The 17,228-nt window shown below is 54.9% G+C and overlaps 1 protein-coding gene across 17 annotated transcripts in view; it reads left to right on the forward strand.

The window, feature by feature from the left end:
- The window catches only part of AFDN (afadin, adherens junction formation factor), a 113,916-nt gene that overhangs the window by 82,973 nt on the left and 13,715 nt on the right, over nt 1-17,228 (forward strand). For all 17 annotated transcript variants that reach the window (XM_070796538.1, XM_070796541.1, XM_070796527.1 and 14 more), the window contains 8 exons: nt 1,663-1,749; nt 11,538-11,603; nt 11,751-11,824; nt 12,193-12,311; nt 13,676-13,870; nt 14,458-14,549; nt 14,830-15,015; nt 16,273-17,181. In XM_070796538.1, the coding sequence (XP_070652639.1) occupies nt 1,663-1,749; nt 11,538-11,603; nt 11,751-11,824; nt 12,193-12,311; nt 13,676-13,870; nt 14,458-14,549; nt 14,830-15,015; nt 16,273-17,181 (1,728 nt within the window). The remainder of the gene's footprint in view (nt 1-1,662; nt 1,750-11,537; nt 11,604-11,750; nt 11,825-12,192; nt 12,312-13,675; nt 13,871-14,457; nt 14,550-14,829; nt 15,016-16,272; nt 17,182-17,228) is intronic.

Raw genomic sequence — 17,228 nt, forward strand, 5'->3', positions numbered from 1 at the left:
ATCGATCACTCAGAACCACACCTGGTTCTCACCTAGTTTCTAAGAAGACAGGTCACGTGAGGAGGCAACACTTAGACGTAAGGCAACGGTGGGCGTGCGTTTTGTTTATTAAATCCAAAGTAGTTGTTTTTGCTCAGTAGAAAAACTGAGCAGTTTTGTTTTGCACTCGAGCATCTCCACACTTGGCTTAGCTGGTGATTGCTGTTACACCAAGTAGATCACACTTGACTGTCAGCACAGTGACTGTGCCACGCATGCCCTTTATTAGCTGTTGTTGAGCTAATAGCAGCAATTTCTAGTTTCCAGATTTTATAGAAAAGCAAGCACCTTGGATGGAATCACTGATTTTTTTTTTTCTATCTTTCTAGTTTATTTATGGATCCCTCAGTCGATTTTAGGTCCTGATGCTTTGTAGAAGCTTTGTCACCTGATCTTATTTATTTCCCTTAAAATATTCTCATACAGACTTTGGTTCCAAATAAACAAGCTGTGTGTATAATCACTACTTTTTGGCAGTGTGCCTTCATACTTACGTATATGATTAACTAAATTCCCAGTGTGTGGGCCTGGTGATATTCTTTTTTTGTTAACTTGTTCACGTGAGGCAGGACATATGTAGAACGTGTGACTTCTGTGGATGGCTTCCCTTTCTCATTGTGGATCTGTTGGGAACTGGCCTTATTGGACACATACTTCGTCCCTTCCGGTTGACCCCCCACCACAGGCTCACATAGGCACGCTGAGCTTTGGGCCCGCTGCCTGAAGGCTGAGGCAGTGTATTTTTGCTGTTGAATTTTCACAAGATAGGTTTGTGGTGGCTCAGACGGTAAAGAGTCTGCCTGCAGTGTGGGAAACCCGGGTTCAATCCCAGGTTTGGGAAGATCCCCACAGAAGGAAATGGCAACCCACTCCAGTACTCTTGCCTGGAAAATCCATGGACAGAGGAGCCTGGCAGGGTACAGTCCATGTGGTTGCAAAGAATTAGACACGACTGAGCGACCTCACCGGAGAAGGCAATAGCACCCCACTCCAGTACTCTTGCTTGGAAAATCCCATGGACAGCAGAGCCTGGTAGGCTGCAGTCCATGGGGTCACGATGAGTCGGAGCAACTTCACTTTCACTTTTCACTTTAATGCATTGGAGAAGGAAATGGCAACCCACTCCAGTGTTCTTGCCTAGAGAATCCCAGGGACGGGGGGAGCCTGGTGGGCTGCCGTCCATTGGGTCACACAGAGTCCGACACGACTGAAGCGACTTAGCAGCAGCAGCAGCAGAGCGACTTCACTTTTCACAAGATAGATGCGAGAGCATCTTTGTTATATTATAACTGTCCTCCCCTGTGTAGTATAGAGTAAGTTTAAGTTTCCTTAAAAAATGTCCAGTAATTTTGTTTTAAAAGATAATAAAGTAAAATTGTAATGTTGTCTTTAAGACCAAGTTTTTCTTACATGGTGGTGATGCCAGGGTTGTTTTGTTTTGTAAATTAAGGTGTTTAAATAGCATGTAAATATTTAGCGTTTGTGGTGATTCTCTTGATGGCTCTGGAGTCAAGAAAGAATATGGTATTTACTTTACTAGGTTACCCCGTCAAGGCTTGACTTTTACTACTTCTGTTTCCTCTTTGGTTTCAGCCCTCCGTAAACTTCTCTCTTCATCCCTAGGCACAGCCTCTGCGTAAAGAACCTGAAATCATCACTGTGACCCTCAAAAAGCAGAACGGAATGGGCCTTAGCATTGTTGCTGCAAAGGTAGGATGGGGTTGGGGCGTGGGCTGCCGTCCTCTGTCCTTTAAGCCTGAGTCAGCGGCGTGTCCAGTTTGATGTCTAGGGGCCAGGCGTGGGAATGAAGTGCTGTGTGCATGGCGTTCTCGGGGTACTGGCTCCAGAGCCCGTGCGTGGAGGGGCCACTGGGCCCCTGTCCCCCAGCAGGCTTGGGCTGCAGGGGGCCGCTGGGCACCCGTCCAGACGAGTGGTGTGCTGGGAGCTACAGCGAGGGAGCAGTGCCCCAGTCGTGTCGGGGGGAGCAGAGGGGGAGAGGGGGCTTCTTCCCTTTTAAAGACACTCGGTTCGAGGGTAGGAGCTTGCCCCGCAGAGAGACGAGGGTTTGAAACAGCAAGGGGACGGGTGGGAGCCGCGATCTCAGGGCAGGGCGTGTGGGAGGACTAACATGCCAGGCCTGGAGCCAGGGGCCAGAGCGTGGCAGCAGGCGTGCTCCAGGGCACGGCGGCCCGCCCAGGCAGTCCCGGGCCCCATCCAGGGCCACCTGGCCCAGTCCACCGGCTGGGACTCGAGCCGACCCCTTCCATACAGGTCCTGAGCGCGGTGCTCGGGATGCCGGAGTGGGTGGGGCGGGCGGGAGCAGGCAGCTGGCCTGGGGGTGTTTTCCTGTTTGCTTGTGTTGGATATGAGCGTGTGGAACCCAGAGGGCAGGAGGCAGAGATACAGACTTGTGTTGGCTTACAGGTGCTGTAAAGGAAGTAACTCAAAGACTGTGCCCTGGTAACTGGGTAGCATGCCGTTCTCAGGCATGAAGGCATACGTTAGAGTTTGTTCATCTGTGGGCTTGACTGCTTGACCGAATCTGCTTTTCTCCAGCTCAGTTGTGGTTTCTCTGGGACTTGCAGGGAAAACAGGTTGTGTGCTTACACATGTGGCGAAGCGGCGCCCTACTGGTGCCCTGCGTGGGTCTGTGCCGATGGCCACATCCTCCACGGGGGCTCAGGCCCACCCTGCACCCCCCGCTGGGCAGCCATGGAGCCCTGGGCGTGGCCACAGCTCAAGCCCCGGGAGAAGGCTGGGGGCCTTAGAGCTTGTCCCCGAGGTCACACGGTCCCGTCGGCCTGTGTTGGATTCACCCCGTAGCCCTGACTGGAGTCTGGGGGCCTTGTTTTTCCCTGTGAGCTGTCTGGGCCTTTGTGTCAGTATTTGGCTCTGTCCTCTGCCTTCCCAGTCAGCCTGTGGCTTCGGGGCCATGCGCCTGGAGGGCTCTGATGTCAGCCTGCCGGCGCCCCTCCCGGCTGCGGCCGCTTTATGGAATCCAGATGCCGTGGCTCATCCGCGCCGTCCACGGTGGAAGCCTGCCGGGGGGCTGGGGGGGTCAGGGTGCTGCCTCTCGTTCAGCTGAGGGCCGGCATGGCGCTTCCTGTTTAGTTTGGATTTTTAAAATAGAAACTGTTTCCTCCTTTTTATTTTTCTAACTCTTTTTAAAGTTTAATAAAGTACAAAGTAAGCGAGAATCTGAGCTGCCTGGTTACGTAAGAGCCTGAGGTTGCCTGGGCGCTGGTTGGAGTTGCTCAATGCCCTCGGTGGCCAGTCTTCAGAGACCAGCTGTGTGTTGGCCGTCGCCACTGCGGGGACCGGGCAGTGGTATTCCGCCTGAGAGTCCATGTGCCCGAGAGAGATGTGGTTCTCCGTTGTCGGGAGAGCAGAGCCTGTGGTGAGTCTCCTCGGGGCCCCGGTGGCCGCTGTCCTCCCCGTGAGCTGCTGCAGCCTGTCGGTGACGCCCCGGCTCGGGGAGCTCGTGCTCACACCCTGGGGTGCTGCTGCTCTGCAGCTCCATGCCGCGGCTTCTCAGGGCTCTGGAAATAAGAGGCTGCTCCATACTCTATGCAAGAAAAGGATGGACTGTGGTGGTGGACGCTGTTGGAAACAGTGGTCACGACTGTAGGACTGCTGAGCACAGACACGAGAGTGGCCACAAGGCAGGAGGTGGGCCGTCCGGCGGTGCTCACTGTGCGGGTCTGTTCTGAAGGCACGAAAATGACAGTTCGGAGGGCACTTATTAGGAGGCTTTACTGTTTTACGTAGAAATGAACGGCTAACTGAGTCTTGGCTGTGGTCTAACTGTATGCAGTGTTATGTTTTAAAGTCTTTAGTTAGCTTAAAAGAGGTGCTGTGCCTTAGAGAGGAGACAGTGAGAGCAGTGGTCACGGGCGTGTCGCCGCCTCACCGCTGGACCGGCGCGTGTGAGCCACGCTCAGTGCGCGAAGCTCCCGGGCCTTCGCGTGCGTCCTCGCCGCGAGCCGGCGGGAGCGACCACGTCAGGACCCGGGAGGCGCTCGGCTCCTTCCCCGGAAGCGCAGGGGGTCGTGTGGCGTCCCCACACGGCTGTGCTGCAGGTCTGGACAGTTTGTTTCTGTCCTCACAGTGAAGTGTGTGAAGGACAACGTTCTTCGCTCTCTGCAGTCGTGGCTTCAGTGCACGTTTCTCAGGTTGTCTGGCACACTGACTCAGTTGCAGTACTGAAACAGTGTCACTGGAACAGGAATGCTAGTTCCTGAAGCAGAACCTCCTTTCCCTTGGTGGTTCCCGTAGAAAAAGATGGTGTGGGGCGTCCGGGTGCAGGGCCGTGGTGGGGGGCCGCCTAGGGACGGTCCAGAAAGCCCAGCCCCACCTGGCGCCCTCAGCCCTGCCTGGGGTCAAGGCTCCCCACACCAGCACACCTGCCTGGGTGTCTGTGTGCAGAGGCCTGCGGGCCACCGGCATCACCTCTGTCTCGGAGCCCCAGACGCTCTGAGACCCTCGGGAGGCTGCACCTTCGCTCTGGAGACCCCTTCTTGCACCCTCTTCTGCCTGCACCCTTCAGGACCCCACGGCCCCCTGCAGCCCATCTGGGGCCCCGGCATCAGAGGCTGTGTGGTTTGCTTCCTTTATCTCATGGAGAATGGGAAGATAGATAACACGCTGTGTCCTCTGTACTGAACATAAACAGGAAACTGCACAGCCCTGACCTTCCAGGCAAAGGGGCGCTCACCTCTCGGGGCTGTTCAGGTGGCCAGGGTGGGGAGTGTCCTGGGCCTGGGTTTTGACACCAATTGTCTCAGAAGTAAGGTCACTCCTAGCAGAGAGCGCGAGCGCGGCGGTGTCGTTGAACCTCTAGTCTGAACCTCAGTTGTTCATGAATCAGAACTCTTGTCTGACTAGAAGCAGCGGCTCCAGACCCCGAGGAGGAGGCGGCGGAGCATTGTCTTGACGGCCTGGCCTGATGAGTTTTAAACACGCCTGGCTCTTAGGTCATCCTGCCTGTTTCCACGCCTGGGAACAATAGGCTGGATTCATGCTCTTTGGCTGGCAGCTCTGTCTTCCTTCTGCTGCTGCCTTTTTTTCCATTTTGGATTGTGTTGTAATGATGTTTTTATGCTGTTAGTCACATCACACTCCCACGCTCGGTCGGAAATTGCAGCTGGAATGTTGGGAGCGTGGGCCCCTCTGACGGAGCCTCTGAGCGGGAGGTGAGCGCACCTGCGCTTCAGTCTTTCCCAAGGTGCCTGAGAAGGTAGAGTGGCGGCCGCCTGCAGACTCGCGGCTGTTCCCTTGGAGCGCAGGGCAGCTGCCCGAGAGGTGCGCGTGTCGTCCGTGCTGGGAGGCGCGTGTGGCTCTGCCGGTGTCCGGGCGCCCCTGCCAGCCCCGCCGTCCCTGCGTACCTGCCTCGGGTAAACTCAGGTGAGGTGCCGCCCTCCCCCTCCCCCTCCTCGCAGACTCCTCCTCGGACCTCCTCCTCTCCCTCCTAAGGGAAAGGAAAGCAGCTCCCAGATGCGTTTTAGGATGAAATCCTGGGCTCACACAGGCGTGCCCCTCGTGCTTCACCGTGGCTGCCTGCTCGGGTCCGAGGTCTGGCCCCCGGCCTCCTCCTGTGCCCTGGCTGGTGCGTGTGGCTCCTGGGCGCTCTGTCCGAAACCACGTCCCACGGCCTGGAGGCTGGACAGCGGCTGCAGGGCTGCGCTGCCGTGTTACCCTCAGTAGCGCCTCTGGGAGGGAAGACTTGATTTTGGTTTTTAAAAATGTACTTTTAGTATTTAAGTGGAATTAAATTACAAAATGGTATCCAGTGGAATTTGCCATTCCTGATACATGTGGAATATATCACCGCTTTTCAGAAGGTAGTTTTAAAAAGGAATTTGATTTGTCACATGGAGAGTGGGTAATTGTGAACAATGTTTCTTTTCATTTTGATTTCATAAATAACAAATAGACCCATAGATAAGAATACAAATAGACCAAAAATACAGTAATATTTTTTCAAATGCCAGCTTAGGTATCTTTAGGCAAGTAGTTACTGAAATTTTTTACACTATGCATTTAGTTGTTATACTGTAGTTAACTCTTTTCATGGTTGGAAATCAAGGTGTATAATGTTAGCATATATGTTGTGTTATGGGAAGATTTTGTTTTTACACAATTATCTGCATAATTACAGATTTATTGTTAGTATCTGTGGTTACTGATGACATAGGTTTACTATGAAAAGCTTAGTTTGGGGGCAACATCGTCCTGTAACTCAGGCCATGTAGGTAAATCAAAATTTTCTATTAACTGCATTAAAAAAATAAGGGAAACTGAAATCAGCAGTGTGTCTCCGATGCAGTTGTGATTTCCGTGTCGTCACTGTATGTTGCTGGTGAGACACTGTAGACTCTTTCTACTCAGTCTTTGGAGTTGGGAGGACTTTGCTCTGGACTCCAGTTTCAGTTGGGACGCACCCGCCCCAGCACCCGCGCCCTGGCCTTCCTGGCTGCCAACACCAGCGCTGACACGGCTTCGCCAGCATCAGGATCTCATGGTCCTCTGCTGGCTGTCGGTCGGTGCTTAGGTAGTTCATCTTTATGTTCTTTTAATGACAGGTGGGATGCCTTGATTTAGCAGCAAGAAGGTGTAATTTCTGGGCCCTATTTTTATGTGTTAATTTAAAAAGTAGGGTTACCAGCAAATGAATTTTAATCATGTGTATGTGTAAATAGAAGAGGAACTTAGTGGAATTTGTTCGATACTTTTTAAGTTCAGTCTTACTGGACTAGTGTGTACATTATTATATAGAAATAGGACATGAGTGGTTTAATATTTCTGAAAGTAATTTTGTTTTGTTGAATTTTTTTATTGCAATCGGCAGTGTTTTTATTCAGATGAAATGGGGCTGGTGGCAAGAGAGCTCCGTAGTGTTGAGGAGCGCCTGTGTCTTGGTTTCTTCCAAGAGCTGACCTGCTCCCAGTTCAGACGGCAGTGGGCAGGGGCCAGGCAGAGCTCACCAACTCTGTCCCCTGAGTCCCGGGGTCGGTCTAGTCCAGCCTGCCCTGGCCAGACTGAGGCGCTGGGTCACCTTAGCCAGGCACTGGGTCAAAGGTTGTGGCCTTTGGGGTTGAAAGGGTTTAATATGTGTACTGTCGATTTAATATATGTATTTGGGTTGGCTAAAAAGTTCATAGTAACTTGCAGAAAAACCCATGACTTATCTGTACGCTAGTTGCATTTACACATTTTTATGGTCACTTTATAACTGTGAGCTACACGTGAAATACGTGTAAGACTCAAACCGGCAGAGACAGGCAGAGCCTGGCCAGAGAGGAGGGTGCCCCCCAGGGACAGTCACTCTGCAGAATCGAGCAGGTGTGCGGGCCTGGTGACACGCTGGCAGACGTGAGTCACACAGAGAGTGTGCACCAGGTAAACAGTGTGAGGCTGAGCCCACATGTGGAAGGCTCAGATGTCAACCAGAGGTTGGACACCTCTTAGAATATTACCCTACCCCCAGGAGTCTTTTTAAGCAATCATATTTCACGGTGCTTTCTCAGTGACTTTTTATTAAAGTCAATTTTTATGGCCAACCTTAAATAGACCTTTTAGATGCTGGTGGTCTTTTGAATTGAGGTCCTTTTTTTTCCTCAGATGTAAATCTTTTGTCACAATGACATATACTTATAAATTGAACTTATTTGGAATTAAAAGGAATGACCATCACTTAGAGTTTAGATAAATTCCCATCATGTAAGAAAGCAGTGTTTCTCATCGCTTGGGTGCTGTCCCTCGAGGACGGCACACGGTGTCACGGTCAGAAATGCTCAGGGTTCTCACTTCTGCACCAGGAGCTTGCGGTGTCGTCAGTGTTGTGTCGTCAGCTCACCGATAGTGGATTATCAACTGGTGTGTTCATTCAGGTAGCGTCTAGATCGACCACGTTGTCCTGGCCTGACGACAGGGGTTTGGGAGCTCCCCTGGAAGGAGCGGGGTAGGGCCCTCTGTACCGACTTCAGGAACAAGGGAGGTGCCGTGGGAACACGAGTGAGCCGGGGCGGCGTCGTGCCTGGGCAGGTGGAGTGAGTGGGTGGGCAGGTGAGCCCAGGAGGCAGATGATCAAAGGATTTGGGCTGACCTGTTGCATCAGAAGGTCATTGTGTGTGGCAGGAACGTGGCTGAGGGGTGGAAGGGGGCACGTGGTGGTGTGGTGGGCCTGCACTTCACATGGGTGCCCCATGCAGGAGGCTTCTGCTTGCTTACAGGCAGCTGGCCACCTCTCAGGGTAGGGGGCTGCCTGCAGGAAGAATTTCTTAAGGCAGCTTGGATAGAGGAGCCAGCGGGTCAGTCTTAGGAGAGCGTCTGGGTCTCGCCAGGATTGTTCTGAAATTTACAATGTAAACTAATGCTTGTTTACAGATGTGACTTCAGTCAGATTTTTCATAAGGCTGTCAGATATCTATATTACAGGATCTGTTGTTGGCATATTTAAACTTAGATTTATTAAATTGTATATTGCATGTGACGTGTGGTAAATTATCTACTTAAAGACACGACAGGGTTCAGGCTGTGTCACTGCTGGCCGCGGTCCATGCCGAGTCCGCAGAGTGGAAGCGTGTGTGTCGTTCTAGAGTGGCGTGTGATGGCTGGTCTGAGTGGAGCAGCGGGAGCAGGACATGGGCGTGGAGTGCGGCCTTGGGAGCCGGGCGCTGCGACGCGCAGACGCCTCACGGATGGACGTTTAGCAAACGTACGCTCGCCAGGCCTCAGTTTGTTAGTGGACAGGACTGGATTCCTGCTGTCTGCTGTGTCATTCCATTTTGTGATCTTAAAGTTTTCTTATTACAGCTGACCTAAATAAATGAAAAATTTCCTTTGTTAATAATACTTTTATAAAGTATACCAGAAATGGGGGAGGAAGTCTTGATGTGATTCTTTTAAAATATTCATTCATATTAAAATATCCATACATATTGAAAGTGTGTATTTGGTATTTCTTTTACAGCAGCCTTACTAAAAATACTATGTTGCTGGTATTACTGCTAGGGATTTCTTTAGTCATAGATGGTGGTAATTGATTATCTCATTTAAGTGCAATTTTTATTACTTAAATTACAAGGACAGTATTGCACTCCCCAAGACTAGTGCTTGTGGAAATGTAGTCTGTTCATTCACACTGAAAACTGGGAATCTGAAGTTTAGAAATGTTGCTTTTCTATGAGTCAGATGGAGAACAGAAGAAAAAAGTAATTATGCATTAAAAGCCTTAAAAAAAAATCTGGTTTAGTTATAAGGGCATAGTGGCAGGAAAAGAGGGATTTTCGGGGACCCATCAGAAACAGTGTCTGACGGGCACAGAGAAAACCGCGTGAGCGTGAGCTGCGTCGGAGGCGGGGTGCTGTCTGTTTGCATGTCTAAGGAGGTGGGGCGATGCAGGAGTTCTGTGACTGTTGTGGGATGAGCTGAATTAGGTAACGAATCATGGATTGCACAGAAGCACAGAACAGTGTGGAAGAAGCTGTATGATCAGGTTGTGTGGGAGGTGGGCCCGAGGGGCTGCCCTGGCGGTGGTTCTCCTCAGCCATCTGACCCTGAGCCCAGCCCAGGTTCAGGGAAGACCATGCTGGTGTCATTGAAGGTGGTTGGAAGCTGTGTTTGTTGACTCTTGGGCTAAGAGACGGGCTAAACTTTAGAAAGTTACCTGTATTGAGTGATTGATTCATCGTGCGCTCAGTTGTGTCCAGCTCTTCCTGGCCCCATAGACTGTGGCCGCGCAGAACCCCTCCAGGCTCCTCTGTCCATGGGACTCTCCAGGCAGGAACACTGGAGCGGGTTGCCAGTCCCTCCTCCAGGGGATCTTCCTGACCCAGGGATCACACTCGGGTCTTCTGCATCGGCAGATAGATTCTTTACCACTGCACCACCTGGGAAACCCATTGAGTGATTATACAAACACGTGTCTAAACGTGTGTGTGTGTGTGTGTGTGAAACCTCAACTGTACCCCCAAAGTGCAAGTTTTCCCAGGTACCCCAGTAACTGCGCGTGTGGCAGAGGGGCCCAGCCCGGAGCACAGGTGGGGGCACTGTGTCGTGTGGAAGGACCGCTGCGTCCTCCGAGGGGCACTCGTGTGTCTGGACCAGACGTCTAGGAGACGAGTGACGAGGTCAGGGCAGACGTACAGACTGACAGAGACAGGTCTTGAGGGGAGGAGTCGGGAAAGCCAGGCGGGACCCGGGGGCTGCGTGGAGCGTTCATGGAGTCCGTTCGCAGGTATGTAGGCACGCGGGTCTGGGATGGAGTTGCGAACCTGGCTCTCGGGGGGCGGGGGGTGCTGTCAGCCTCACAGCAGGGTCTCTGCTCAGTCCTCCCTGACCAGGAGCCGCCAGTCGGTCCTGGACCCATTCTGTTGACCAGAGAGGAAAGGGAGTGTGTTCAGGTGGAGACTATGGAGTTCCAGGGCGTTGTAGGAAAACGTGTCCAATAAGTCGTTTATCAAACTGTCTTATAACTTGCTGTGATACCTTGTATTGTTGCTTTTGTGACACCATAGGTTCACAAACCAAGAAATACACTCAGCTGTAGGATATCGACAGAAACATCCAATGACATTTCATACCTATGCACGCTTCCTCTGGACGGGGGCTTGTAGCTTCAGGACTTCCTTAGCATGACTGCACACGACCCTTAAATGGAGGCAACACGGAGTATTTTCTCCATAGTTGTCTCTGTTGAAGTCCCTCTCATTGTTTACAACAGAAAGATTTTTCTTGTTTTAAATTTTAAACTGTGTGTTCAGAAAGAATAGGGCCTCCCAGTGGCTCAGTGGTCAAGAATCCGCCTGCTGTGCAGGAGACCCGGGTTCGATCCCTGGGTCAGGAAGATCCCCTGGAGGAGGGCATGGCAGCCCACTCCAGTATTCTTGCCTGGGGAATCCCATGGACAGAGGAGCCTGGCGGGCTACCGTCCATGGGGTCACAAAGAGCTGGACACGACAGAGTGACTGAGCAACAACAGCAGTGAAGGAGTAAGGGTGTGAGGGAGGCGGGCGAGCACTGGACACGGACCCCTGGGTGAGCTGCTTGTGTGCTGCAGTGATGATTGCACGTGTCTCGGCGCAGCTCACCCACTGGGAGAAAGCGCGTCCCTGCCTTCAGGGTGCGGGTCTGTTGTGGTCCGTCGGCTGACTGGTAACTGACTGAGTTTTCAGGAGTGAAAGAGAAGTGAAAGCGAAGTAGCTCAGTCGTGTCCGACTCTGCGACCCCACGGACTGTCCTACCAGGGTCCTCTGTCCATGAGATTTCAGGAGTAATTTTTCCTTATCTGAAAACAAAGCAGGTACATTTCCTGTGAGTCTCCTTTTGTTTACCTAGGTGTTCATTCTGTTAACACAGTTTCTGTGTTTCTAATTTCCATGGAAAACACGAGCTGAGAGTCTTATTCCAGTCACCTATACACACACTGTATTCTTTCTCCTGGGTGTTGTGTTTCTCACTGTGTTTTCAGCGTGGGGTTTTTCCTTGTCTTTGTTTAGGGCGCTGGTCAAGACAAACTTGGGATTTACGTCAAGTCCGTGGTGAAAGGAGGCGCTGCGGACGTGGTGGGTATACGTTCGTTACGGTGGAACCCCCAGTGTGCTGTGTGTTTGTCCAAAGCCCAAGTCTGAGTGTGCTCACCGCTGGCCTCCTCCTTCCCTTCTCCCCCGCTGTCGCCCCCTCCTCACCTGCCCACGCCTTGGGGTGCTCAGGACGGGCGGCTCGCCGCGGGTGACCAGCTGCTCAGCGTGGACGGACGGAGTCTGGTGGGACTCTCTCAAGAAAGGTACCGTTTATTTATTTAAAGATGATAGTGTGCACTTCTGGGGGTAGTTCGCATTAAATTTTGGAATTAGAAGACAAAAAACCACGCTGAAAGCTGTGCCCTTCTCCTTCAGAGGAAAGGACTTAGCAGAGCATCTGCTTTATTCTGAAAGACGTCCTTGCCGCCAGTGCGTGCTGCCATCTTTGCAGGTCGCCTCGCTGTTCTCAAGACAGCGAGAGGAGCTGTGTGCAGAGTTGTCCTCAGGGGCAGGACGCCTGAGACCCCAGCTCAGACTAGCCGGGGGCCACGGGGTGCAGCCTGCTCTGACCCTGGCCTGCCCTGGGGACAGGGGACCTGCCCACACTCTCACCCTTGACCTCTCTTCCCAGGGCAGCAGAACTGATGACAAGGACAAGCTCCGTCGTGACGCTTGAAGTAGCAAAGCAAGGAGCCATTTACCACGGCCTCGCCACCCTGCTCAACCAGCCTTCCCCTATGATGCAGAGAAGTAAGGGGGCGGAGGGGCCGTCTCTTCCTGGGCCGCGCCTGCCTGCCACGGGCCGGGCAGCCAGCGTGACCTCTTCCAATACTCAGACCCTTTGAAGCAGGCCCTGTTGTGTTCATTGTCCTGATTGTAGAGAAGGGCGTGAGGATGAGCGCCCTCGAGCACAGAGCCCGGGATCGCAAGCTCATGGGTTCCCAGGGCCCAGGCTAGGTGTGGCCAGCCGGCCTTCAGACACGGTGTGAATTTATTTGGTTCCCCAAGAGCCCCTCACCTCACCTGCACAGGCCTGGTGACTGTGGGGGACCCCAGTGTCCCCCATGCCAGCACTCAGGGAACTCGGTCTATAGTGAGTGGAGGAATGATTTTTCAGCTCTGACAGGCAGACACAGGATGTGAGTCTCCAGAGAACAAGCAGAGTTCTCTCCTGAAGGACTGTTTATAAACAGTTAGGTCCAGCTCACATGCTCTGAGACAGGACATGATTGTTACAGGGAGAGGCCACTGTAAGAGGTCAGTTTTTGAATAATAATTTGCTGATAAGAATCATGGTTTTGTAGGTACATCAAAAACCTCAGAAAAAAGTCAATATAAATGTCAGGCTTTTTAAAGAATTAGTTCAGAAACCAGGGGAAAACCGTTCTGACTCCCATTATCTTAGAAATTGCTGTCTATTTTGCATTTCCTTGGCTCACCATAGGTGAGCAGGTTGGTACCCTGGGCAAGCCCGGGGCCTGGCCTCACACTGACCTCATCCGGGTTGCTCGAGAGCCTGGGCTGCTGTGCGTGGAGATGGGCAAGAGGCACAGCCTTCATATACGGCACCTTTTTTTTTTTTGCTTTTTTCATAGCATAATATTTAACGTATTGGTGTTTTGATTCCCAAGTTTATAGTCATTTAAAAGAAGCAAGCTTGATGATGAATTAGGAATCACTGAGAGAACGCGTTGGAGCCAAACGTCAGGGCTGTCAGGTAGCAGGATGGCAGAGTAAAGTGTAAGGAGTGCGTGACCACAGCAGATGAGAGCGGCTCAGGAGGAGGACACCCTGAGTGAGCGAAGAACTGATGCAGGTTTTACAAGTGCGGGAGGGGTGTTCGCACTTCAGTGAGGATGTCCCTGTGACGGCGGTCTCCTCGCCGAAGCAGGCGAGCTCCGAGAGCGCTCTGCTCCCCCGTGTCGCTTTCTCTGAAGCCCCTTCTGGAGAGTCGTTAGATAGACTCTGCTCTCCTGTAAAAATACCTCATTCCTGCTGATGAGAAACCAACTTACTGTGGAATTTTAGATGTTGGTAAATCATGTTGCCTTTAAAACTAAACTAAGATACAATCGATAACAAATGACCACGTCTTGAATGTGTTTTGACTTCAGTTTCAGAGCGCCGTGGGTCAGGTAAACCCCGACCAAAAAGCGAAGGCTTTGAGCTGTACAACAACTCGGCTCAGAACGGGTCCCCGGAGAGCCCGCAGACGCCCTGGGCCGAGTACAGCGAGCCCAAGAAGCTGCCGGGCGATGACCGGCTGACGAAGCACAGGGCAGATCACCGCTCCAGCCCCAACGTCGCAAGTGAGGGAGCCTGTGGCCCTTCCCAAGGCCCGCCCCCCACAGCTGCTCACCGCCGGGGTGGGGGCCACGCGGTCAATAGGGAATGTTCTCGCCTGCGTAGATTAGCCAACTGGGGTGTGTTTCTCCTGAGAGACGTTACAACTAAATTTCTAACAGGCGCTAAAAGCTGGTTTTGGGGACCTTGATTCGGGGGGGTGCCTGGGCAGGTGCACTGATGCGGCAGAGGGTGGCCGGCCCCCCGCGGACACGGACAGTCTCTCTGCTGTGAAGGGCTGTCGGCAGGAAGCGGCAGGCATAGGAGGCTGTGGTCTAGGTACCAGGTTCACAAAGCCTGACGTGACGTCCCGTCTGGCCCTTTGTCAGACGGTTAGAGGTGTCTGCCCGGCCCTGGTCCACACAGGAAACTCGGGGCTCCGGTCCAGTTACTGAAGAGCCCCCAGCTCCGCGGGCCTCGGGCTTTAGGTCTGTGCTCCGCTCCTCACTGCAGTGACACTGCTGACACGGGCGCTGCCCGTGAATGGCTCCCGGCCGTGACGTCAGGGTGACTTATTTAACACTGAACTTTCTTTCCTGTCTCCCACCAACAGATCAGCCTCCCAGTCCTGGCGGGAAGAGTGCGTATGCCTCCGGAACAGCAGCCAAGATCACATCTGTCTCCACGGGGAACCTCTGCGCTGAGGTCTGGGCGATGAGCAGGCAGACACGGGCTTCCCCTAGTGCCTGCGTCCTCTGGGAGAACGTCCCAGTGGTTGTGAGGGTTTTAATATAATGGGTCAGTTAGCTTTAAGTTAGTAACTCAGCACAAAGAAAACGTTTTTTTTTTATTCTCGGTATAGGACCGAACACTTTACATTTTTAACATTTTTTAAAATACACAGATTATATTTTAACACAGATCCCCTGAAGTTAAGTCAGTCAGTGGTACGCACTGCTAAACGCTGCTCCCTGCCCGTCCGCAGGAGCAGACGCCTCCGCCCCGCCCCGAAGCCTACCCCATCCCCACGCAGACGTCCACCAGGGAGTACTTCACCTTCCCGGCCTCCAAGTCCCAGGACCGCGTGGCGCCCCCGCAGAGCCAGTGGCTGGGTTTCGAGGAGAAGCCCCACGTGCTGGCAGACGGAAACCACTCCAGCGCTGCCGTCCAGGTGAGAGGTGGGCCCAGGGCATCCCCAGCCTCCAGGAGGCCCACACGGGCAGACGGGCACGACCAGCGTTCTCTGTAGAGCAGCGCTAGGGCTGCTGCCGCCTCTCTGTCCTGGGCTCTGTGGTCACCAGGGAGGGGGCCTGTCCTGATGTGCACCGGCTTTAACATGCGCTCATTGTCGCTTAATGAACGTCTGCGGTCTGCGAGGCAAGGTTCCTAGGCTGTGGGAGGCAGCCTGAGAGCCGGGACGGCGTCCATGCACATGGCTGTTCCGCGCCTGGGGAAGCAGAGAAGATCCCGGTCCTGCCGGTGGGGCTGAAGCTGCGGGCAGGAAGCCGGCGGCCGGAGGAGCAGGCAGGGCGCTGGGCACCGGTGCCTCTGATCAGGGCCGGGCCTTGCGCTATGTACGGGGCACGTGGCAGCTTCTGGCGGACAGGCAGGGTTACCACAGAGAAGGGCTTTCGGGGCCAACCCCAGGGCCTGGGATTTTATGAAGTTAGCAGGTAACTTGGATAACCATCCATGCTTACTGGGAGTGGGCCCCAGCCGCCTCCCCGCCTGTGCGGATGCACCCAGCCCTGCCACCACACCTGCCCCCACACACACCCCCACCCCCGCTCCCGGTTTCTGCCGCAGGGAGGTGGCTGTGGCCCCGTCAAGTGGAAGTTGAGCAGGGTGGGGCTGTCGGGGGTGTTTGCATGTGTGAAAGGTGACCGTCCACCCTGAGAGATTGGGGAAAGAAGTTAAATGTTCGCATAAAAGTAGACACAGCCTAGGCTTGGTGACAATCACGTGCCCCACTAATTCAGAGGGACTGTCCTCCTGGGATCTCAGCGGTGGGGAGACGGTCCTGCTGGGCCTGGAAGGGGCAGGGGTGTCTGCAGTCCACTCTCTCACTTCAGGTGCTGGGGGGTGTGGGGCGGAGGCAGTCGCCCCGCTTGTCCTGGGATCACAGCGGTCGGGAGACTCCAGTTGAGCTGGGTCCGGCCAGGCCTGGAAGGCAGGGAGGGGTGTCTGCCGCCTCGGACTCACGGTGCCAGTCCAGTCGCTCAGTTCAGGCGCGGGCTCCTGCTGCACCCCGTCTGCCCCGGGGGTTGTGGGGCGGAGGCAGCCGCCGCTTGTGCTGGCATGGGAGTGGCGGGATGGCCCCTGCGCGGGCCTTGCTGCGGTTTCTCAGACGCCCGCTTCTCCTGGGAGGAACCTCGGGGAGTCTCTGGCTGCCCGGGGCTGAGGCGTGCGCGCCCCTCTCTCACTCCAGCGTGTGACCCGCTCCCAGGAGGAGCTCCGCGAGGACGCCTACCACCCCGAGCGGCAGCGGCCGGAGGCAGCCGCGGATCGCAGGTCGGATGGCAGCGACGCCTGGCCCACCCAGGGTTCATCACTGGGTTCCGGCGCGTCCAGCCAGGAGCACCTGGGGCCCCCCTCCAAGGCGGGCACCCCCGCCTCCACGCTCACCAAGAGCGGCCCCGGGCGCTGGAAGACCCCGGCCGCCTCCCCGCCCATGCGGACCGACCCGGCCCTGCCGCCACCGCCGCCCCCCGGGTCCTACCCCGGGGAGGCTGACGCGGACGCGGACTCGCCCCCGCCTCCCGCCGCCACCGCCGCAGGCCAGGCGCAGGCGGCCGCCGAGCGCAAGAAACGAGAGGAGCAGCAGCGCTGGTACGAGAAGGAAAAAGCGCGCCTGGACGAGGAGCGCGAGCGCCGGCGCCGGGAGCAGGAGCGCCGGCTGGGCCAGCTGCGCGCGCCCGCGCCGCCCCCCGCGCCCGCCCGCGCGCCCGACACGGTGATCCGCGAGCTGCAGCCGCAGCAGCAGCCGCGTACCATCGAGCGCAGGGACCTGCAGTACATCACGGTCAGCAGGGAGGAGCTGGCCTCCGGAGACAGCCTGTCCCCCGACCCCTGGAAGCGCGATGCGCGCGAGAAGTTGGAGAAGCAGCAGCAGCTGCACATCGTGGACCTGCTGAGCCGCGAGATCCAGGAGCTGCAGGGCAAGGCCGAGCGCTCGGCCGAGGAGAGCGACCGGCTGCGCAAGCTGCTGCTGGAGTGGCAGTTCCAGAAGCGGCTGCAGGAGTCCAAGCAGAAGGACGAGGACGACGAGGAGGAGGAGGACGATGACGTGGACACCGTGCTGCTCATGCAGCGCCTGGAGGCCGAGCGCAGAGCGCGGGTAACGGGCCGGGCGGGCGGGTGGGTGGGCGGGCGCCTTGCTGGAGC

Source organism: Bos indicus, chromosome 9 (genome assembly GCF_029378745.1).
Source record: "Bos indicus isolate NIAB-ARS_2022 breed Sahiwal x Tharparkar chromosome 9, NIAB-ARS_B.indTharparkar_mat_pri_1.0, whole genome shotgun sequence".
NCBI classification, from domain to species: domain Eukaryota; kingdom Metazoa; phylum Chordata; class Mammalia; order Artiodactyla; family Bovidae; genus Bos; species Bos indicus.